Genomic DNA, 24338 nt, shown 5'->3' with positions numbered 1-24338 from the left:
ATCCAAAGTATATAACCAACTTATAAAAATCAACACCCAAAAAAGAAATAATCCAGTTAAGAAACGGGCAGAAGACATGAATAAACATTTTTCCAAAAAACACATCTAGATGGCCAACAGATACATGAAAAAATGCTCAACATCACTCATCATCAGGGAAAGACAAATCAATACTACAATGAGACATCCCCTCACACCAGTCAGATTGGCTAAAATTAACAACACAGGAAACAGATGTTGTCAAGGATTTGGAGAAAGAGGAACCCTCTTACACTGTTGGTGGGAATGCAAACTGGAGCAGCCAATCTGAAAAAGAGTATGGATATTCATCAAAAAGTTAAAAATAGAACCTCCAGTTAAAAGTTAAAAATAGAATGATCCAGCAATTGCACTACTAGGTATTTACCTAAAGGACAAAAAAGTACTGATTTGAAGTGATACATGTGCCCCAATATTTATAGCAGCACTATCAACAATAGCCAAATTAAAGAAAGAGCCCAAATGTCCATCAATTGATGAATGGATAAAGAAGAGGTGGTATGTACATACAGTGGATTATTACTCAGCCATAAAACCAAATGAAATCTGGCCATTTGCAACGACGTGGATGGAGCTAGGGAGTATTATGCTAAGCGAAATAAGTTAGTCAGAGTAAGAAAAAAACATATGACTTCACTCATAAGTGGAATTTAAGACATAAAACAAATGGAAATAGAGGGGAAAAAAGAAAGAAAAACCAAGAAACAGACTCTTAAACAATAGAGACCAAAGTGCTGATTACCAGAGGGGAGGTGGACAGGGGAATAGGTTAAATAGGTGACAGGGATTAAGGAGGGCGTTTGTTGTGCTGAGCACTGAGTGTTGTATATAAGTTTGAATCAGTAAATTCTACACCTGAAACTGATATCACACTGTATGTTAACTAACAGGAATTTAAATAAAAACTTGAGGTAAAAAGACCCAAAAGGAACAAAAAACAGAATGACCAATTGAATTTTCACTAAAAAAGTATCTAGAACACCAAGTCCCCTCTTTACCTCACTCTGTGGATGGCACCCTTGCTTATTCGTTATTCTCACCCCTAAAGAAGTTTGAGGTTCTTCTCTGGAGAGGTCTCTGAAATGCAGGATGCCAAAACAAACCCTAACCCTAACCTTAGCCCTGTGCCTATACCTAACTCTATCCCTTACCAATAACTACTAAACTCTACCTCTAAACTAGTTCTAACCTTAAACCTAACCTCTGGAGAGGTATCTGAACTGCAGGAAAGGAGGGACATAGCCTCATTCTAACCATAACCCTAGCTCTAAATCTAATCCTAACTGAAACCCTAACCCCTAACTGCTAACCACTAAACCCCAACCCTAACTCTAATCCTAAACAGATCACTCTGGAGAGGTCTCTGAACTGCAGGATAATAGGCACATTCCCTCACCCTAGGCCTAACTCTAACCCTAGCCCTTACATTAGTCTTAAACTGAACCATAATCCTTGATCTGAGGAAAAAGAAAATTTGGTTCATAGATACAATGGAATATTACTCAGCCATAAAAAATGAAATCTTGCAATTTGCAAAGACGTGGATCAAGGTAGAGAGTATTATTCTAAGTGAAAACCTAACACGGGTGCCTGGGTGGCTCAGTTGGTTAAGTGACTGCCTTCGACTCAGGTCATGATCCTGGAGTCCCGGGATCGAGTCCCGCATCGGGCTCCCTGCTCGGCAGGGAGTCTGCTTCTCCCTCTGACCCTCCTCCCTCTCATGCTCTCTGTCTCTCATTCTCTCTGTCTCAAATAAATAAATAAAATCTTTAAAAAAAAAAAAAGAAAGAAAACCTAACACTAACCCAAACACTAACCCTAACCCCTAACCCCAACCATGCCCTAACCTTAACCCTAAAGTTACCTCTCTGGAGAGGTCATTGAACTGCAGGATAATAGGTGCATAACTTCACCCTGGCCCTAATCCTAACCCTTATTCTGGCCCTAAACCAAACCCTAATCCTAGATGTGAAAAAAAAGATTCGATACACACACACACACACATACACACACACACGCGCGCGCACCATGGAATATTATGCAGCCATTAAAAAGAATGAAGTCTTGGGGCGCCTGGGTGGCTCAGTTGGTTAAGTGACTGCCTTCGGCTCGGGTCATGATCCTGGAGTCCCGGGATCGAGTCCCGCATTGGGCTCCCTGCTCGGCAGGGAGTCTGCTTCTCCCTCTCCCACTCCCCGTTTGTGTTCCCTCTCTCGCTGTGTCTTTCTCTGTCAAATAAATGAATAAAATCTTTAAAAAAAAAGAATGAAGTCTTGCTATTTGCAAGGACATGGAAGAAGCTAGAGAGTAGTATTCTTAGTAAAATTAGTCTGTCAGAGAAAGACAAATAGCATATGACTTCACTCAGAGATGGAACTTAAGAAACAACATAAACAAGCAAATGGAAAAAAAAGAGAGGCAAACCAAGAAACAGACTCTTAAATATAGAGAACAAACTGATTACCAGAGGGGAGGTGGGTGGGGGGATGGGTAAAATAGGTGATGGGGATTAAGGAGTGCACTTGTAATGAGCACCAGGTATTGTAAGGGAGTGTTGAATTACTACATTGTACACCAGAATCTAATATTACACTATATTTTAACTAACTGGAATCAAAATAAAAACTTTAAAAAAAGAAAAAAATCAGATTAATTGAATTGCCACAACACACACACAAAGCTTCAGCTAAACAAATGGCATTAACCCTAAGCACCAGACTCATAAGTTTCAGATACCCAGTTTCCTTTTTCCTAATCAATATCATGTGACCAATATAACAACAATAAAAGGAGTGAAGTCATTTCATGAATGATGACTCCACCACAAGGAGGAGAACTATTTTTATCAGACTCATAAAGGAAAGCAGTTCTCAATCCTTTTGGTCTCAGGAATTTTTTACAATCTTAAAAATTAGTGAATACTCCAAAGAGTTTTTGGAGTTTTTTGTGGGTAATATCTATTGATATTTACCATATTAGAAATTAAAACAGAGAGGGGCCTGGGTGGCTCAGTTGGTTAAGCATCTGCCTTTGGCTCAGGTCATGATCCCGGGTTCCTGGGATGGAGCCCCACATCAGGCTCCCTACTCAGCAGGGAGTCTGCTTCTCCCTCTCCCTCTGCCTCTCTCCCCAGCTTGTACTTTCTCTCTCAAATAAATAAATAAAATCTTTCAAAAAGAAGAAATTAAAACAGAGAAAAACATCTATGTATTGATTCATTAAAAATAATAAACTTGTTACATGTGAACATAAATATTTTTCTAAAGATAACTATATTTTCCAAAGCAAAAAAAAAAATGTGAAAAGTGACATTAATAAACATTTTTGCAAATCTCTAATACCTGACTTAACAGAAAAGAGTTGGATTCTTGTATCTGCTTCTACATTCAATCTGTTGCAATTAAGCTGTTTCGCTTGAAGTAGAGAAAGAAAATCAGGCCTCACACAGATATGTATACAGAAAAGGGAGGACTATTTTAATAGCTTTTTCATATAATTGTGCTTATTCTTCTTTGATATGACAGAAGAACTTAAAAAGTGGCAGTTTCTTAAAGGTTGGTTACAATAGAGAATCTGAAACCATATAAATTAACTGTCCATATTCTGTTACATAATAATCCATCGGTCTACCTTACACTTTGAATGGATTTTGTACTATCTGATTTGATATCATGTGTTGGTAATCTCAAAAATATTGCTTCACTGAGTTATGCAAATCTTCCACATGTTGAACAGCAGTGATCTCATCGGAAAAGTTTTTTGAGTATTAAGATGTCAAGCTCACAGTGTCAAATAAAAATTTTCCAAAGCTAATTTTTCAAAGCTCAAATTTTATCACTGACAAAAATATTGTCAGTTGTTTCCCATGAAATAACAGGATCCCTTCCATTCATTTTTGAGGAAACATCTACCAAATACCCAAGTTTAAGTAACCATAGTTTGTCAGTCATTCTTTTTTTTTAAAGATTTTACTTATTTGAGAGAGAGAGAGAGAGAGGAAGAGCATAAAGGGAGAGTGAGAGAGAGAGAAGCAGTCTCCCCACTGAGCAGAGAGCCTATCGTGGGACTCAATCCCAGGACCCTGAGATCATGACCTGAGCCGAAGGCAGACGCTTAACCAACTGAGCCACCCAGGCTCCCTGTCAATCATTCTTTCAAGTAAAATGGTGTTCTATGAAAAAAGTGGCTAGTTCAGCTTACAATTCAAAAAATCACACAAGTGCTTTGTTTTGATGGTATGCAGCTCCTGGTATACAGCTAAAGTTCTTTATATGTACTTCTCATTTCATCACACAACATTAAAAAGAAGTGTACTCAAGGGTTGGGATTTGAGAAATTTAATAATTGTTAACACCTCATCAAGGACATTTTGAAGTAAAACTTGCATTTTTTTAAACTGCCAAGTATGTAGCAATGAGTACAATGACTACTGACATAATTTGTAGTCACTGCTTTGGTTGTGCCAAGGTGTCAGAAGTTTTACAAATAGTATCTTAGTATTATTATAAAATAGTTTTGACCTTGAGGACCCCATGAAAGTGTCTTATGGATGCCCAAGAGTAGAGGGACCACACATTGAGAACTACTGTTCTAAAACATAGCCCTTAGTAGGGATGAAAAGAATGGAATATAGAGGGCAAAAAGAAGCAAAGAAGAGAAAAAAAAAATGGTCCAGACTTTCAGGAAGACACTTGCACAAAGCAATCACTTTTTCCCTAGCTCTTCTAATACTCACTAGTATCCTAATATGGCATCTAATAGAAGCCATCATTTATAGTCTAGAGAAATAATTGTTTATTTGTTCATCACCTGATTTGTTCTTTTCAGATCTTAGATGGACTGAACTAGCATAAGAAAATATCCTCTCTGCTCTCTTCCCATGATCAACTACAGAAGAAGTTGCATGGCTTCAAACTACTGTATCTAAAAACATATCTATCCTGTTCAAAGAGGTTTCTTTTCAGTCACACTAATCCAATTCTTGGAAACAGTTCAGAAAAGAAATGAGTGAGTGAGTTACTCCAATATACCTCTTTTGGTCGCATGGACTTCTATATTTTCCATTAATAAGTACTCCATAAGTATTTGTTCACGTGAACTTAAAGATCACACAGCTTTAACATTGATTGAAGAGAAAAAACTAAGAAATTTTAAGATGCAAACATTTATAAAACTATCTCTTGAAAATGACTCAAGAGGGCAAGGGTTTAGTATTTTCAAAAATTCATTTTTAGGGGCAGCTGGGTGGCTCATTCAGTTGAGCATCTGACTCTTGGGTTTCAGCTCAGGTCATGATCTCATGGGTGGTGAGATCGAGCTCTGGGTCTGGCTCTGCAGTCAGCAGGGAGTCTGCTTGAAATTCTCTCCCTCTTCCCCTCCCTCCACTTGTGTGCATGCACGTGCATGTGCTCTCTCTCTCTCAAATAAATAAATCTTTTAAAAATTTCATTTTTAAGTCCTATACTGTATTATCACATAAGTAAAAAAATTATAATCCACGAATGTTAAAAGGTATGTGTTGTATAAATATTACTTGGCATGTGAAATACAAGGAAAGCTAGTCTGACAATTTCAGACATATTTTCATGTGTTTTATTTGATGTGTTTTAAAATAATTAATGTAAGCTGTTTGGTATACTACATTTCAATCCATACATTAATGATCATTAATAGCATTATACTTGGTGTGTTCAGTACAGAATTTTATATGCTTATTTCATGAGATAATGCAAGCTTCTTTGAAATACAACTTTAAAATGATTTTAATAGTGTTTTCCCCTATTAAATATGCTATAAAATATCTAATTGCAAGGCTTTATATAGGCCATAATTCTATTTATTTCATTTTAACAATGGAACTTTTGCAGACAACTAAATAAGGCCGCAGCCCAAAGTTTCTTGGAATTTCTCCTACACTTTGATTTGCAGCTTTGGCCAAATTCCTGCATAGGTTCAGCATATAACAAGTCACATCTACCCAATGTCCATGCAAATGTTGTAGTACTGACAAGCATGTAGGTTCACAACCTAGGAAAAAAAAAAATAAGCCACCTCCTTAATATTTCTTTGGTTGATGAATTGCATGAAGATCATTACTTTGTATTTTAGTATTACAAATTTTAAAAAGTCTTCTTTGATATCCTTGTTAAACTGAAGTTCCTGCACAAAGCTGAGTGTTTCCTGAATTTAAGGACTACATTGACAACTTGTCCACATGTTGCTATATTTAATGTGAAGATGTTATTGAAGACATTACATTATGTTATATTGTATTCTACGAATCCCCATGAGAAAAAAAAAATTTTCTGGTCTGTTAGATCTGTTTACAACCTTAAAGATACTGTCATAATTATGCAATTAAAAGTATCAACTTTTTTATAATGGCTGCCAGAAATTTTAAGTCTTCATTTTGTTCCCACTTCTAGGAGACTCATAGGCTTTTATGTCATTTGTAAACAACAAGATTATATCACTTGCTTCATCTAATCTTTCCTGCTGTAATCATCTCAACTTATTTTTAACTTTATTTTATTTCGTATTCATCTATGAAAACCTTAAATCATTTCTGGAGCAAAGCTGGATATAAATAAATATACATATGAATAGATATATACATCAAATGAAAAAGCAATGATTTTAATGGCTTAAAATGTTTGCCTGGTGAAATTTTAAAGTTGATATTTAAGCATTTATACATTTGGGATATAAAAGAACTGCATCTCTTCCTCTAAAATTAACATCATAAAAATACAATGTAAAATAATTAAGAGAATAATGTACTTTAAGAAATTTAAAAAAAACATACAGGTATGCAGAATGCACATGCCTACTCTACAGGTCAGTTCTATAAGCACACCCCACACACACAATCTTTTAAAGTTTTATTCTCCCCAGTACAAGTATTCAGGTCTTATCTCTTTGTCTTCATATACCTCTGTACTAATTTACTATCAAACCATAGTCTACCACAGTTTGTCTTTGTTGTGACCTGAAAACATTTCTCTGTATTTAATATGTTACATTCTATACCACATAGATATCAGATTACTTTAAGACAATGTCAATTTTATATTCACTAATACTGCTTTTATAAATGTGCACATACTGGGTGTTCAATAAATATCTTTCTTTTAAAATGATTCAGATCATAATAATCACCATTCAGTTACCCCACTTTTCCCTTTTGAAACTAAATATCAGACACCCTCAAATTAGTAGCTTCACTTTATCTTTCTCCCCTTACATTGTTGTTGTTGTTGTTGTTTTCTTAAGGGCTGTTAATTACTGTGTGTGTACAGTAACTTTCATGTCTTGGATGTTATTAGCTGTACAAATGTCAAGAACCAGACCTACACACTTCTGAGAATCTTATGGCAGTAAGCACTTAATAAACAGTTTCAGTGATTTCAGAGTTAATCTTTCTCAATTTTGCTCTCTCCCTTGAAATTTAAGCTCCTTGAAGGCAGGAGTTTCACATCATCCATATGTCACCCAGTACCTGCCCCTGCTGTAATTTATATACATACTGCTTTAACAGATAATAGGTGAATTCATGCACTCATATATGAATTGGTAATACATTCTGACATTTGTGATAGAGCTAAGGAATATAGATAAAATCACTAGGAAAGAGCAAGCTGTGATCATGCCAGCATACGAATAGAGAAAAAAGGAAGACTTTAAAAAAAAATCAAACTACTTTGATTTAGGCAGTTAATAAATAGCATGCTATATTTTGTCCTAAAAAATGAGTGAGGCCATGGTACTGGAAAACACTGATTATTATACATAAGTATAAAGAAATGGGACTAAAAGTACAACAGAAATAAAAAGAGTAAAATTAGAGAGTTACCTTTGTGTGTATCCTTTGACAAATTTAGAAATGGCATATTTTCCAAATTTCTATCTATATGTATATTATTTTAGCTAAATGTTCAGAAGAGAAAAAAATGTGGAATAAAGCATTTATTACCTTTCCAAAGGATCCCTGACCAAGAACCTTGAGCAACTCAAACTGTGCAGGATCGGCCTTCTCATATCCTTCCTTAACATGATGAGTAATAGGGATTTCTTTAACAACATCTTCATCCTGTAAAAAGAAATCCAAACAACACTCAAATCCAGTTGCAACATCTAATGATTAGCTCAATTTAGAACCAGAAATCACACCAGAAATTAACTGACTATCAAACTCTTTCACCTTAACACAGGGTTTTATGGGCTACTAGTATATTCACTTCCCTATTTTCCAACACATAGAGATACACCACCACCCCTATTATATAATTGCATGTAAATAAAACCACATAAAATCTATGCTTCAGGATTCCCTTCCAACTAGGTAGTGACAAAAGAAAAACATCAACAACTAACAGTTTTAAGGCCCTCACTGGAGGGGTGCCTGACCGGCTCAGTCAGTTGGGCATGCAATTCTTAATGTTTGTAGAGCATGTGATTTGATCTCAGGGTCATGAGTTCAAGGCCCATTGGGTGTAGAGCCTACTTAAAAAAACAAAACAAAAGACCCTCCCTGGAGTATGAATTATGAGGTGGCTGCAGAGAAAGTCAAGAGACAGATAGAACCTTGTAAATTCTAGGGCATGGCAAAATATGTGAGCTTCAAAAGTTCTCTGAAATGGAATTTCAGTAGCCTTTTAAGTAGTGATATATAAATGTTTAAATGTCCAACTAGCTACATCATTGAAAAGAAAAACTGGCTATAGGCAAACAAAATCTGCAAAGCCCAAATACATGTTTCCAGGCCATGACCCTATTTTTATTGAAACTTTGCATATAAATTATATGCCAGATTTCCTACAACCTGGGTCAGGCAGAAAAGAAGCCACCCAGGGAGTGTTCCTGCTTTTTGATGTAGGACTCTATTCAGTTGTGAAGATTATACTCAAGTGAGGTGTAATTCTAGTCCCTAGAGAAGCACAGTAGCTAGAATGAAAAAAACCTCAAATGTATTACATATCACAAAATAATAAGAGCTGGGATATAGTATCTAACATTCTAACTATAGAGGAAATAACTGAGGCCCACAGAGTTTAAGTTCACATGACCAGTTAATCACAATGTCTAGAAGTCTTGGTAGCTTTCCAGAACACCATATTAAATTCTGGTCTGGATGGCAAAAAATATTCTCAATCAATTCATGCATTAATTGATTGATTAATAAATAGTGACTATGGCCCAAGTGGGCGTGAGCAGAATCCCAAGTAAACTAGACTTCATGGCAGCTAAAATAACTTCCATGTTACACAAATAGTCAAACATTCACTCTCTCATGAGGGTAGGCAAAGGAATTTTAGCTTTAGGTATCTGTAATCACTAATCAGCCAGAAATGACGAATCAGCTCTAAAAGTATGTCCATGGATGTTTGTTTTACATTAAAATAGTATTTCAGCAGACTCCTAAGTAGATATGAGAGTGACTTTCCCAAAAAAAGTCAAAAACTTTTTTTAATGGAAATACGTATGCTTTGTAGCTACCATTCTGGGATTAAAGTACAGCATATCTGTATGCACCTTTGCAATAGAATATGTGTATAACAAAAGCAATATCACTGTATACTCTTAATATTATGGTTAACTGAGTTTTCACCACATACTATGAATATACTACTGGTCTTCAGAGCATATAATAAAAACACGTATTGGAATTTTTCTCCACCTGAAAGAACACTAGTAGAAGAGTCAGTAGACTAAGTTTTGCTCCTAGCTCTGCCATACATAAGATAAGCAGCCTTGGCTAAATCACAAACTATTCTTCTTCACTGTTCTCACATGACAAACAGGTTATATCAGATGGGTCTTTAAGGTTCTCCACAAGTCTGTGATTCTATGTTGAACACAGTACAGCATTTTTACGTTTAAGTACTTTAGTTTCTGCCATTTAAGATCATCATTATAAACATGGGTCATGATGACATTAGGTTTTTAAAAATGTTCAGAGCTAGGAAACAACTGTACTCTATTCTAGTTACTATCACCAAGGAAACAACTATACTCTAGTTAGTTTCACCAAACCTAAGAATGTCTTCCAAATGAAAGTGTCTGCCCAATGCCTCTTCTCTTAATTAAAATCCACAGATGCCCCTCTTTCAAAAATATAACATACCTTTCAATTTTTGGCAGCATTACCATAAAAAGTTTCCAACATGAAAATACTACTAGATTAGAAAAGACCACTTTTCCCAGTGGATTGCCCCCATAAAATATTGTTACACTGTGTCCTAATAACTCATTAACTTGTCTTTCTCTCCCACTAGACTGTGAGCTTCCTGAATGCAGGTATTATCACATTCATTTCTGCATTCCTAAGGCTTACCACAATACTTGTTTGATTTTATGGGAGCAGACAGCCATAGAAATTGACGCAATTTCATAAAAAGGGAATGAAGGAAAACTTGTTTTAATTTATATATATATATAAATTATGGGCTACTGGTATATTCACTATATATATATGTGTATATATATTATGGTATAATAATGCCATACAATAATATTTGTTTTTATTTATTTGGTATTTATTATGGTATAATAATAATTTGGTATTCATTATGGTATAATAATACCATATAATACCATACAATACTTGTTTTAATTTATGTATATATAAATTATTAAATATATATAAATATGTATATATAAATTATGGGCTACTGGTATATTCACTATAATATATAGTATTTATTATTTTTTAGTATAGTTGACATACAATTTACATTACTTTCAGGTGTACAAGGTAGTGATTCAACCATCCTATATGATATCCTATGCTCATCACAAGTGTAGCTACTATCTGTCACCATACAACGCTATTACGATACCAGTGACTATATTCCCTAATGCTGTAGCTCTTATTCCCATGACTTATTCATTCTGTAACTGGAAGCCTGTATCTACCAATTCACTTCATCCATTTTGCCCATCTTCCAGTTTCCCTTCCCTCTGGCAACCATCAGCTTATTCTCAATTGTAAAAAGAAAGATTTTAAAGATAAATTAACTAGTAAAAAAAAAAAAATCCTCAAAATTATTTTTAAATGCCTTGAAAAAAAGGAGAAAAATACTTATCCAGAATGATTTTTTTTAATATATAAAGGAAATAGGGAAACAGGAATTCATTCTGGATAATGGAATTGTGTCAGTTTTGAACAGAACTGACTTTATTTCCAAATTTAATGAAATAAGCATTTTTTTTTCCTTAGAGTGTGAGGAATATAAACATTTTTCCAGATTATTCATGGTCAGTATTTTTATTACACTGTGTTGTACTCAACATAAATGAAGGGCATAATGACTCCAGAATCTGTACTTTTAAAAAATGCTGATATTAACTTAGTGATTGGTCATCTGTCTTCTCTATTAAAAACATATGGTCCTAAGCAAACAACTACTATGCATTACATTACTAAATTATGGCCAGTTTGCCTTTAAGTAAACGGTAGTTTACAATGCCCCAGCTGCAAATAAAAATCACTAGTAAAATAAATATTTATTTAATATATATGTTTGAGTCCCACCCTCAAAGATTATGGTTCAGTAGAACTAGGGTGAGACCTAGCATTTTTTAAAACCTCCCCAGATGATTCTGATACATGCTCAGGATTGAACAGTACTATTTAGGTGTTTCTAAGATACAGTTATATAGGTATATAAATATAGATATCTACACAAATACACACACACACATACAGCTACTTATTACAGAAGTGTTTTATGATTTGCATGTGCTCTTTTTTTTTTTTTTTTTTTACTGCCAAATTATCTGATACTCTCTGTGTCATCATTTCCAATATTGGTCTTTCTTATTTCATCTTCTCCCCAGCCCATTCTTGTCTATTGCCTAACATTTCTCAGCTTCTCCAAGGCTATACTTATTGATGTTTACTATTAAAACATTTTTTTTTGTCAACTGCAGCCCTCCTTCCTTCCTCTACTTCACTTTCTTCTGGTTCTGCAACATTCCAAAGCTTTAGACTGGCAGCATTCTAGCCTGAAATAAGATAGTAATGTACCTATCAGCAATCCATTTGTTTTCTCCTAAGAGTGAATCATCTTCAAAAAATTTTCTCTATCCTGGTATAATAAAGTTGTGATATATTACATAACCTTCCCATATATACCGCCTTTTATCTTTAATTATTCACTCATTCAGAAAAATCAACAGCATTCATGGAGCACATGCTATGTATTAGGCACTGTGCTACCCACTGGGGGCACAGAGATAAAATTTGGACTTGAGGATAACAAATTTTGTCAGATATATCACTTCCCTTAATGAAACAAAAAGGTACACAATATGTTAATGGGCTGAACTGTTTCCCCTCAAAATTCATGTGCAACCCCCAGTACCTCAGAATGTAACTATTCGGAGACAGGGCCTTAAAAAAGGTAATTCAGGTAAAATAAGGTCATTAGGATGGACCCTTATCAAATATGACTGCTGTTCTTACAAGAAGAGGAGATTAAGACATAGATACACACAGAAGAAAAAGCATGTGAAAGCACAGGGAGAAGACAACCATCTACAAGCCAAGGAAAGAGGCCTCAGAAGAAACCAACTTTGCCAACATCTTGATCTTGAAATGCTAGCCTCCAGAATTGTGAGAAAATAAATTTGTTGTTTAAGTTACTTAGTTTGTGGTACCTAGCTATGGCAGCCCTAGCAAACTTATACATAGTACCTGATCATAGTTGATCTCTGTAAAGAAAGTTGCTACTGTGAAATTAAAATCTAATAACTTTGAAATAGGAACCACTGTTCTTTTCAACACCATATGACAAATCTGAGACAAGGATGATTGTGAGTTAGTGGGGTTTTTTGGAATATCATAGTAATTGTTGATAAATATAAAAATTATGAAGGCTCAATCACAACTAAAATAGTATGCTCTGACCTCTACACTCTGTGATCATCTTTTTAATTCAGGGGCCCAACAAGGCTATAACACTGGGAAAATATACTGATAGAGTTCAAAACAACCTGCCAAATACACTAATGCTTCAATCTTTTGATTAACTGATTTGAAATCACCTGTTAATGAGAAAGAGAAGCTGAAGACAATCCATTAGGAAATCATACTATATAATGCTATTATGACTACTTCCTAGGACTATGGTACTGAACATAGATACCTCCAGAAAACAGGTCAAAACAAAATAAGAGGGATGGACCTAGAGAGTATAATGCTAAGTGAAGTAAGTCAGAGAAAGACAAATATCATATGATTTCGCTGATATGTAGAATTTAAGAAACAAAAGAAATGAGCAAAGGAGAAAAAGAGAGAGAGAGAGACGGAAGGAGGGGAGAGAGAGAGAGACAGAAGCCAAGAAACAGACTCTTAATTATTCAGAATAAACTGGTTATAGGAGGGAAGGTGGTGGGGCATAAGTGAAATAGATAATAGGGATAAAAGAGTGCACTTGTCGGGGGCGCCTGGGTGGCTCAGTCGTTAAGCGTCTGCCTTCGGCTCAGGTCGTGATCCCAGGGTCCTGGGATCGAGCCCCGCATCGGGCTCCCTGCTCAGCGGGAAGCCTGCTTCTCCCTCTCCCGCTCCCCCTGCTTGTGTTCCCTCTGTTGCTGTCTCTCTCTGTCAAATAAATAAAATCTTTTAAAAAAAAAAAAGAGTGCACTTGTCATGATGAGCACTGGGTGATGTATGGAATTGTTGAATCACTATATTATATACTTGAAACTAATATAACACTGTATGTTAACTATACTGGAATTAAAATAAAAATGAAAATAAAGAAGAGAAATTTTAAAGCATAATTGTTTCAGTTTTACGTAATAATGCAATATCCATCTGTTCAAACATTTGCTATATTTCTGGGTAGATAGGCCAGTTTGATAACCCAGAAATTCCAAGAGGATTTAGTTGTGGATTTGTTAAAATATACATGAAAAGATCTGGGAAACAGCTTGATGTACTCTTCTCATGCAGTGAATAATCTAGGGTCATTGAAAATCAAGCTAAGTATCAGCCTACTTTGAAAGAGCGTTAATAGTAATAATAATGTAGATGTCAAGACACAACTAGGGTGAACAAAAACACCTCAAATAATGTACATATTGGAAAGTAATTACAGAATATTTAGGTTAGGAAAATAGTATCAATTTGTCCTGACTGAAAACCAAACAAGGGTGGCAAACTAGTTCCCACGTGGCTTGGATTATTCTATTTACTAGGATCAGCTCTTTAGTTCCCTCATCTATAAAATGGCAATAAAACCGACCCTATCTATTTCAGATCTGGGTGACAGAGTCAACTGAGAATTTTGAAAACCACAAAATGTCTATAAAAATTGAAGTTATTGAATTATTTATACTATTTATCTTTGCATCCCTTGTGGTATAGCATAACTACACCTTCTATTGGTTAGGCATCAATATTTAGATGAACAATAACTGTTTATCAAAGAGTTTTGCATATCTATAGGACAAGGGTTTGAATTTTTTCTTTTGCAGAAATTTTCCCTTTATCACATTATCACTATTTTTATACTGCATTATATTTTTTCAAGTTTTTCTTTAAATTCTAGTTAGTTAGCATATATTGTAATATTGGTTTCAGGATTAGAATTTAATGATTCTTCACTTACATATAATACCCAGTGCTCATCACAAGTGCCCTCCTCAATACCCATCACCCATTTAGCCCATTGCCCTGCCCACCTCCCTCCATCAACCTTCAGTTTGTTCTCTATAGTTAAGAGTCTCTTATGATTTGCCTCCATTTTTTTTCTTCCACTTCTATATTCACCTGTTTTGTTTCTTAAATTCCACAGATGAGTGAAATCATATGGTATTTATCTTTCTCTGTTTTCACTTAGCATAATACACTCTACCACCATCAATGTCATTGCAAATGTCAAGCTTCATTCATTTTATAGCTGAGTAATCTTCACTGTATATATATACAACATCTTTATTCATTAATCAGTTGATGGGCACACAGGTTCTTTCCACAATTTGCCTATTGTTGATAATGCTGCTGTAAACATCGGGGTACATGTGCCCTGCAGAATCAGCATTTTTGTATCTTTTGCATAAATACCTAATAGTGTGATTGCTGGGTCATAGGACAGTTATATTTTTAAATTTTTGAGGAACCTCTGTACTGTTTTCCAGAGTGGCTGCACCAGGTTGCATTCCCACCAACAGTATAAGAGGGTTGCGCTTTCTCCACATTCTCATCAACATTTGTTTTTTTCCTGTGTTGTTAATTTTAGCCATTCTGACAGGTGTGAGGTGGTATCTCATTGTAGTTTTGATTTGTCTTTCCCTGATGATGAGTGATGTTGAGCAACTTTTCATCTGTCTATTAGACATCTGTATGTCTTTGGAAAAAAGTCTATTCATGTATGTCTTCTGCCCATTTCTTAACTGCATTATTTGCTTTTTGGATGTTGAGTGTGATAATTTCTTTTTTTTTTAAGATTTTATTTATTTATTTGACAGAGAGAGAGAGAGACAGCGAGAGAGGGAACACAAGGAGGGGGAGTGGGAGAGGGAGAAGCAGGCTTCCTGCCGAGCAGGGAGCCCGATGCGGGGCTCAATCCCAGGACCCCGGGATCATGACCTGAGCCGAAGGCAGTTGCTCAACCAAATGAGCCACCCAGGTGCCCCAGAGTGTGATAATTTCTTTATAGATTTTGGATAATAACCCTTTATCAGATATGTCATTTGCAAATATCTTCCCCCATTCTGTAGGCTGCCTTTTAGTTTCCTTCACTGTGCAGAAGTTTTATCTTGATGAAGTCCCAATAGTTCATTTTTACTTTTCTTTCCCTTTCCTCAAGAGAAATGTCCAGTAAGAAGCTGATATAGCTAATGTCAAAGAGGTTACTGCCTGTGTTCTTCTTCAGGATTTTTGTGGTATCCTGTCTCACATTAAGGTCTTTCATCTTTCATAAATTTTGAATTTATTTTTTGTATGGTGTAAGAAAGTGGTATAGTTTCATTCTTCTGAATGTGGCTGTCCAATTTTCCCAACACAATTTGTTGAAGAGACTGTCTTTTTCCCATTGGATATTCTTTCCTGCTTTGTCAAAGATTAATTGACCATATAGTTGTGGGTGCACTTCTGGGTTTTCTGTTCTGTTCCATTGATCTATGTGTCTTTATTTGTCCCAGTACCAGACAGTCTTGATGATGACAGCTTTGTAATATAGCTTGAAGTCAGGCATTGTGATGCCCCAGCTTTGGTTTTCTTTTTCAACATTCCTCTGGCTATTCAGGGGCTTTTCCTGTTCCATACAAATTTCAAGATTGTTTGTTTCAGCTCTGTGAAAAATCCTGGTGGTATTTTGATAGGGATTGTATTAAATGTGTAGATTGCTTTGGGTAGTATAGACATTTTAACAATGTTTGTTCTTCCAATGAATGAGCATGGAATGTCTTTCCATTTCTTTGTGTCATCTTCAATTTTTTCATTAGAGTTTTATGGTTTTCAGAGTACCTTTCTTTTACCTCTTTGGTTAGGTTTATTCTTTGGTATCTTATGGTTTTTGATGCAATTGTAAATGAGATCAATTCCTTGATTTCTCTTTCTGCTTCTTCATTATTGGTGTATAGGAATGCAAATGTACTTGATTTTCTATCCTGTGACTTTGATGAATTCATATATCAGTTCTAACAATTTTTTGATGGAGTCTTGGGGGTTTTCTACATAAAGTATTGTCATCTGCAAAGAGTGGAAGTTTGACTTTTCCTTGCTGATTTGAATGCCTTTTATTCCTTTTTGTTGTCTTATTGCTGAGGCTAGGACTTCCAGTACTATGTTAAATAACAATGGTGAGAGTGGACATCCTAGTGTTGTTCCTGACCGTAGTGGAAATGCTCTCAGTTTTTCACCACTGACAATGATATTACCTGTGTGTCTTTAATATATGACCTTTAGGATGTTGAGGTATATTACCTATTCCCCTAATTCATTGAAGTTTTTTTTATCAAGAATGAATGCTATATTTTATCAAATGTTTTTTTCTGTATCTATTGAGAGGATCATATGGTTCTTGTCCTTTCTTTTATTAATGTGGTGTATCACATTGATTGATTTGTGAATACTGAACCACCTTGCAGCCAGATATAGATACCACTTGATTGCAGCAAATAATTCTTTTAATGTACTGTTAGATTCAATTTGTGAGTATCTTGTTCAGAATTTTTGCATCCATGTACATCAGGGATATTGTCCTATAAATCCCTTTAGTGGGATCTTTGCCTAGTTTTGGAATCAAGGTAATGCTGGCCTCAAAGAAAGAGTTTGGGAGTTTCCTGCAGGGCTGGTTAAGTGGTCATGAACTCCTTTAGTTTTTTATCTGGGAAACTGTTTATATTTCCTTCTTTTCTGAATGGCAGCCTTGCTGGATAAAGTATTCTCGGCTGCATATATATTTTTTCCCATTCAGCACGTTGAATCTATCATGCTACTCCCTCCTGGCCTGTCTTGTTTCTGTGGAGAGATCTGCTGCTAACCTTATTTGTCTTCCCTTGTACATTAGGGACGTCTTTATTGTCTAGTTCCTTTTAGGATTTTACCTTTATCGCTGTATTTTGCAAATTTAACTATGATATATCTTAGTGTTAGTTTGTTTTGTTGATTTTGATGGGAGTTCTCTGTGCCTCTGGATTGGGATATCTGTTTCCTTCCCAAGATTAGGGAAGTTTTCAGCTCTAATTTCCTCAAATAAACCTTCTGCCCATTTTTCACTCTTCTTCTTCTGGGCCTCCTATGATATGAATGTTATTATGCTTCATATAGTTGCTGAGTTCCCTAAGTGTACATTAGTGATCCAATATTTTTCTTTCCCTCTTCTTTTCAGCTTCATTATTTTCCACAATTTTATCTTCTTTATCACTTATTTGTTCTTCTGCTTGTTCCCTACTTGTGGGCATTACATCCAGTCAGTTTCACATCTCCATTATACCATTTTTTTTTTGGCTAGACTAGGTTTTAGGTCTTTTATCTCTGTGGTGAGGGACTCCTGGTGTTTTTCTCTAGCCAAGCTAGTATCCTTCTGACTGTTGTTTTAAATTCTGGTTCAGGCATATTACTTATATCTGTTTTGATGAGATCCCTATCCTTGACTTCTTGTTCTTTCTTTTTGGATGAATTCCTCCATTTTGACATTTTGTGTAGCTCTCTGTCTTCTCTGTGTTAGGAAAGTCTGTTATGTTTCCTGCTCCTGAGAGTAATGGCTATATTAAGAAGAGGTCGTATACTGTCCAGGACCTGGTTCTTCCGGAATTGTTTCTGGTGTATGCTGTGTGCACTCTGCTGTTGTGTTTTGGCTGCTCTTTTCCTCAGGTCATTTCCCTGCAGAGTTTCTCCTTGTCTGCAGTGGGGAGTGCTTGGACCTTGTCCACTGTGCAGCAAGTTTAAAATAGGTGTGTTTTAGTCTACTTGTTAAAAGAGGCTAGATCCTATTTCTCCTAGAGCTACAGCTTTGCAGCTCTCTGTGGTCAGTAGACTTGGTGCAATGGGGCAGTTTGTGCTGGTCATCTGGGGGAGGGGCCTGCTGATGCTCTGAGTCACAGGGACACTTGCCCCACTGTAACCAAAAAAAAAAAAAAAAAGCACCTGGTGTAAGTGGGCAAGGTTCCACCCTGGGCATTGTGCTGCTCACTAAAGTCCATCCTTGCTGATGGGCAGGGGTAAAAATTTTATCAGCCGACTCTCACCCCTGAAGAGGGGATTTCATGCCCACAGCTATTCAGGAAGCCCTCTCAGAAGAGCAAACAATCTCCCCTAGTTTGTCCCAGGCATCCCTCAGATCCCTATCTTTACCATCTGTGTCTGAGCCTTCTGCACACCAGGTGGCACAAAGCTCCTGTGTTTTATCTCAGGCATGCCAGCTGGGTTTCAAAACTTCAAATTTTAGGGACATGGCACTGCATGGACCCATGCTGATCCTCTGGAGGATCGTCTCACTGAACTGTGGCTGGTGTGGGTTTTTTCCAGAAGGTCAGTCACAGGAACATGTAGGGGCTTAGAGTTTATGGTAAAGCACAGAAAAAAGCCAGCATCCAGGTTAGCTGCCCTCAGTAGGTGTCTCTGTTCCTATACTAATGAACAGACCAGCTCAATGGTGCCCACGGACTCCTCTGTCCCTGGAGAGGCAGTGACACCTCTCCTAAATGCATTCAAAGAATGGGAACTGTCCCTCCTAGTGTGACTTAGAGGATCCTCAGACCACACTGTCCACTACTGGGCCTCTCCTCTCCTTCTCCACAGGAGCACCTCTATGCCCACCAGGCTCCACACTGGTGATGGCATAGACTTCTAAAACTTCAGACTTAGAGCTCCACTGCTTGTAAAAATTTGCAATAATCAGCCCCTCTTGTTTTCCCCATCAATTGTTTCAGGTGAGTGTTTTTTTAAGCAATGCCCTGCATTTTTGTTCTTTCTCTCTCTCTCTCTTTCCCCTCTCCCTGATCAGGGCCCCTTCCTTCTGTAGCACCATGATTCTTTTCTCCCCCAAATCACATCTCCACATTTCATACCCTCCACAATGTGGCCTCTTTTCTCTTTCTAGTTGTGCAGATTATCTTCTCAGTCCTCAGATCGATTTCCTGGATGCTCAGAATGATTTGATATTTATCTAGCTGTGTTCAGGGATGAGGCAAGCATAGGGTCCCTCTACTACTCTGCCACCTTAACTTCCAAGGGTTCAAATTTTTTTAAAAATGCTAAATGAATAAAAAGCAGAAGTAAGGACCAACTTTGCAAGGGAAGAAAAATATTGAAGCACAGCAAGGATAAATGTCCAGAATGGAAAGAGAAGTAAAGGAAGGAAAAATCCACCCTATGAGAAGCAGGCACCCCAACTTAAGGGACTTCCTACATTTAGCTACCCATGAGTTTAAGTAAAACGCACTTGTAATAGAATATTTCTTAAAGGATTATTAAGACAGACATATGTCAAGAGTGGTTTCTAAAATTAGATATGTAGGGCTTCAAAATATCAGTAAATCAGTTTTTTATGTACATTTTCAGTTAAATGTAACCTTTATATTTCTGGGTAATAAAAATATATATCAGTTTAGAGACTAAACATGCTACTGATGTTGTACTAATGTAGTGAACAAAAATCTAATAGTTCAATGATTCTTCTTTTGAAATTCCTAAAACATCGGTAGCATTAAAAATATGTATTTTATTTGAGGTAGTAATAGCCATTCCATACAAACTTTAAAAGTATGAATGGATTATAAACTACCAATATAAGACACCTCTACTTATTTTGAGAACATAAAATAATCAATTCATGTCAGTAATCTACTAAAGAAGAATCATAACATCTTTTTTTTCTAATCTGGACATTGTTGGGAGAAATAGGGGACTAGGTGGTGAAATATGATATCATATATCTCTTATCACTGACCTGTTACTTAATGATTACCAAATATGAACACTGTCTTGAGAAATGGAAAAAATCATTATTACTAATCTGGATATATTAAAATTATACTAACTATAATTTAGCTTTGTTAATCATAAGCTCGATGTATCTATCTACTTATATCTATATCTATATCAAGAGTGTGGGAAACAATTTACTTCATTTTGCCTGTTTTAACTGAAGAAAAGTGATCAGATGACCATGAAATTTCAAAGCTACGATAAGTGATATGAAGTGGATTAGCTGTCTAAATCAGTTAATAACAAAACAGCATCAGGCAAAATAGGCAATTCCTAAGTTCAAATTTAAAGAATACTGCTTAAAGAATCTATGCATCACAGAGCAATCTCTACAACTCTCCACTATCTAAAATAAATAAATAAATAAAAACAGCCGACCACAAAAAAACACAGCTCCCAGCATCACACTGGAATAGGCAACCACAGCCCCCAAAATCCTATATATGAAAACATTAAAGAAAGAGATAAATTTATACAGTTAGTGTTTATCATCACTCATATAATTTAACTGACACCAATGAGTACCTAAACCATCACACAGCAAATGTACTTTAAGTTCAGATAACTCAGGCTATAAACTAAATCAAATTCTGGGGCACCTGGGTGGCTTAGTTGGTTAAGCGTCTGCCTTTGGCTCAGGTCATGATCCCAGGGTCCTGGGATCCAGCCCCTCATTGGGCTCCCTGCTCAGCAGGGAGCCTGCTTTTCCCTCTCCCTCTACCTGCTATTCCCTGTGCTTGTGTGCACTCTCTCTCTCTCTCTCTCGCTGTCTCAAATAAATAAAAATCTTAAAAAAAAACCTAAATCAAATCCTTACAAGTGATTCTAGGTCCCTTATTCTCCAAAACTTCAGATTTCCCTTTCTACCCACTGAAGGTGACTGACCAATTTAGATGACATTAGCATCAATCATTATATATTTTTACTGTCTTTCCATAAAAAGTATATTTCCTGATTCTTTTTTTTAAAATTGGGAAGGTAAATATTTGACAATAACCCTATATATATACATCTATGTGTTTATGTTGGCTACACATCTACATATGTGCACATGCACACACATACATTTTTTTCTGCCTCCTATGGTGTGGGGCATAGTATTTCCCTGTTAATTTATTAATTCTCAAATATACCCTTCCCCACTGCCTTTTGTATTTTCCTACACTTCATCTTTTATAAACTAGTAACATAAATACTATGCCTCTTAGTACATATGATCTGTAGAGAAAGCTTTAGATGATTTTATTGTTTTGTTTTTTTTTTTAAAGATTTTATTTATTCATTTGACAGAGAGAGACACAGCGAGAGAGGGAACACAAGTAGGGGGAGTGGGAGAAGGAGAAGCAGGCTTCCCGCTGAGCAGAGAGCCCGATGTGGGGCTCAATCCCAGGACCCTGGGATCATGGCCTGAGCTGAAGGCACACGCTTAACAACTGAGCCACTCAGGCGCCCCGAGAAAGCTTTAGATGATTTTAATAGAAGCTTACACTGAATTATACTCAAAATTAACATGTTATTTATATTAAATAAATTACAAAAGAAATAATGATAACATTTTATCTGCTAATCAGAACTAAGATTATTGTGACATCATCACAACCTGCAGAGATAGTGAATTTTTACATATATTTCAAAGAAGAATCTTGGACAAACCCAATTTAAATATCTCTGCTGGCTCTATCTGAAAAAGTCCTCTTATAACACAGTTTCAAGGGGAAAAAGATATCAAGGTTGATTTTATCTGTAACTAAATAAGAGAAGGATGATGCCTTTCTAATTTTCCACTTCTTTGAGTCTACACAATACACAGATGACTTAACATGAGGAGCACTATGTCATAAGTCTCACTTCTGCTACTCGTTACTTTGATGATCTAGTATAAATCAGAACATCTGCAGGTCTCAACAGACTTAACTAAACAATGGGATTATTACAAAATATTGTCTCTAATACTCTTTCTGGCTTTAACAATCCATAATCCCACCCCCAAAAAACTATTGAAATGATAATCATAAAATAACAAAATAAATGTGGATGAACATCTTAGGCAGACCCTTCTTAAAATCTTAAGAACACTCTTCTGTAAAACAAGATCTTGTACAACAAGGATCAAGTACATAGTCCTGACACAGAATGGCCCAATAGCTAAATGGTCTTTTTTTTTTATTTTATTGTGCTTTGTTAGTCACCATACAATACATCATTAGTTTTTGATGTAGTGATCCACGATTCATTGTTTTCCTATAACACCCAATGCTCCAAGCAGTACGTGCCCTCCTTAATACCCATCACTGGGCTAACACATCCCCCCACCACCCTCCCCTCTAAAATCCTCAGTTTGTTGCTCAGAGTCCATAGTCTCTCATGGTTCATCTCTCCCTCCAATTTCCCCCCCTTCATTTTTCCCTTCCTTCTCCTAATGTCCTCCATGCTATTCCTTATCTTACACAGATAAGTGAAACCATATGATGATTGACTTTCTCTGCCTGACTTATTTCACTTAGCATAATCTCCTCCAGTCCCATCCATGTTGATGTAAAAGTTGGGTATTCATCCTTTCTGATGGCTGAGTAATATTCCATTCTATATATGGACCACATCTTCTTTATCTATTCAACTCTTGAAGGACATCTCGGCTCTTTCCACAGTTTGGCTATAACAGATACTGCTGCTATGAACATTGGGGTGCATATGGCCCTTCCTTTCACTACATCTGTGTCTTTGGGGTAAATACCCAGGAGTGCAATTGCTGGGTCATAGAGTAACTCTATTTTTAATTTTTTGAGACACCTCCAAACAGTTTTCCAAAGTGGTTGTACCAACCTGCATTCCCACCAAAAGTGTAAGAGGGTTCCCCTATCTCCACAACCTCTCCAACATTTGTTGCTTCTTGCCTTGTAAATTTTTGCCATTCAAACTGGTGTACGGCGATATCTCAATGTGGTTTTGATGTGAACTTCCGTGTTGGCTAATGATGACGAACATTTTTTCATGTGTCTATTAGCCATTTGTATGTCTTTTTCAGAAAAGTGTCTTTTCTTTTCTTCTGCCCATTTTATGACTGGGTTATTTGTTTTTTGAGTGTTGAGTTTGAGAAGTTCTTTACAGATCTTGGATATCAGCCCTTTATCTGTAGTGTCATTTGCAAATATCTTCTCCCATTTCTGTGGGTTGCCCCTTTGTTTTTTTTTGTTTTTAAAGATTTTTTTTTTTATTTATTTATTCATGAGAGACAGAGAGAGAGAGGCAGAGGGAGAAGTAGGCTCCCAAGGAGCAGGGAGCCCGATGCGGGACTCGATCCCAGGACCCTGAGATCATGACCTGAGCCGAAGGCAGACGCTTAACCATGTGAGCCACCCAGGCGCCCGCCTCTTTGTTTTGTTGACTGTTTCCTTTGCTGTGCAGAAGCTTTTAATCTTGATGAAGTCCCAAAAGTCCATTTTTGCTTTTGTTTCACTAGCCTTTGAGGATGTATCTTCAAAAAGTTGCTGTGGGCTATGTCAGAGAGGTTACTGCCTATGTTCTCCTCTAGGATTTTGATGGATTCCTGTCTCACATTGAGGTCTTTCATCCATTTTGAGTTTATCTTTGTGTATGGTGTTAGAGAATGGTTGCGTTTCATTCTCCTGTATATAGCTGTCCAATTTTCCCAGCATCATTTATTGAAGAGACTTTTTTCCATTGCATATTTTTTCCTGCTTTGTCAAAAGATTATTTGACCATAGAGTTGAGGGTCCATATCTGGGTTCTCTATTCTGTTCCATTGGTCTATATGTCTGTTTTTGTGCCGGTACCATGCTGTCATGGTGATCACTGCTTTGTAATATAGCTTGAAATCGGGCAACGTGATGCCCCCAGC

General features: G+C 36.4%; 1 protein-coding gene across 2 annotated transcripts in view; it reads right to left on the bottom strand.

Annotated features, from left to right (window-relative positions):
* Positions 1 to 24338, bottom strand: part of RPS6KA6 (ribosomal protein S6 kinase A6) — a 179093-nt gene that overhangs the window by 94958 nt on the left and 59797 nt on the right. For both annotated transcript variants that reach the window (XM_081808584.1, XM_006726917.3), the window contains exon 3: positions 8012 to 8128. In XM_081808584.1, the coding sequence (XP_081664710.1) occupies positions 8012 to 8128 (117 nt within the window). The remainder of the gene's footprint in view (positions 1 to 8011; positions 8129 to 24338) is intronic.

This window comes from Leptonychotes weddellii, chromosome X (assembly GCF_054177405.1).
Source record: "Leptonychotes weddellii isolate Sample4059 chromosome X, ASM5417740v2, whole genome shotgun sequence".
Lineage (NCBI taxonomy): Eukaryota > Metazoa > Chordata > Mammalia > Carnivora > Phocidae > Leptonychotes > Leptonychotes weddellii.
The sequence above is the reverse complement of the archived record's forward strand: the minus strand, read 5'-3'. Positions and strand labels throughout refer to the sequence as shown.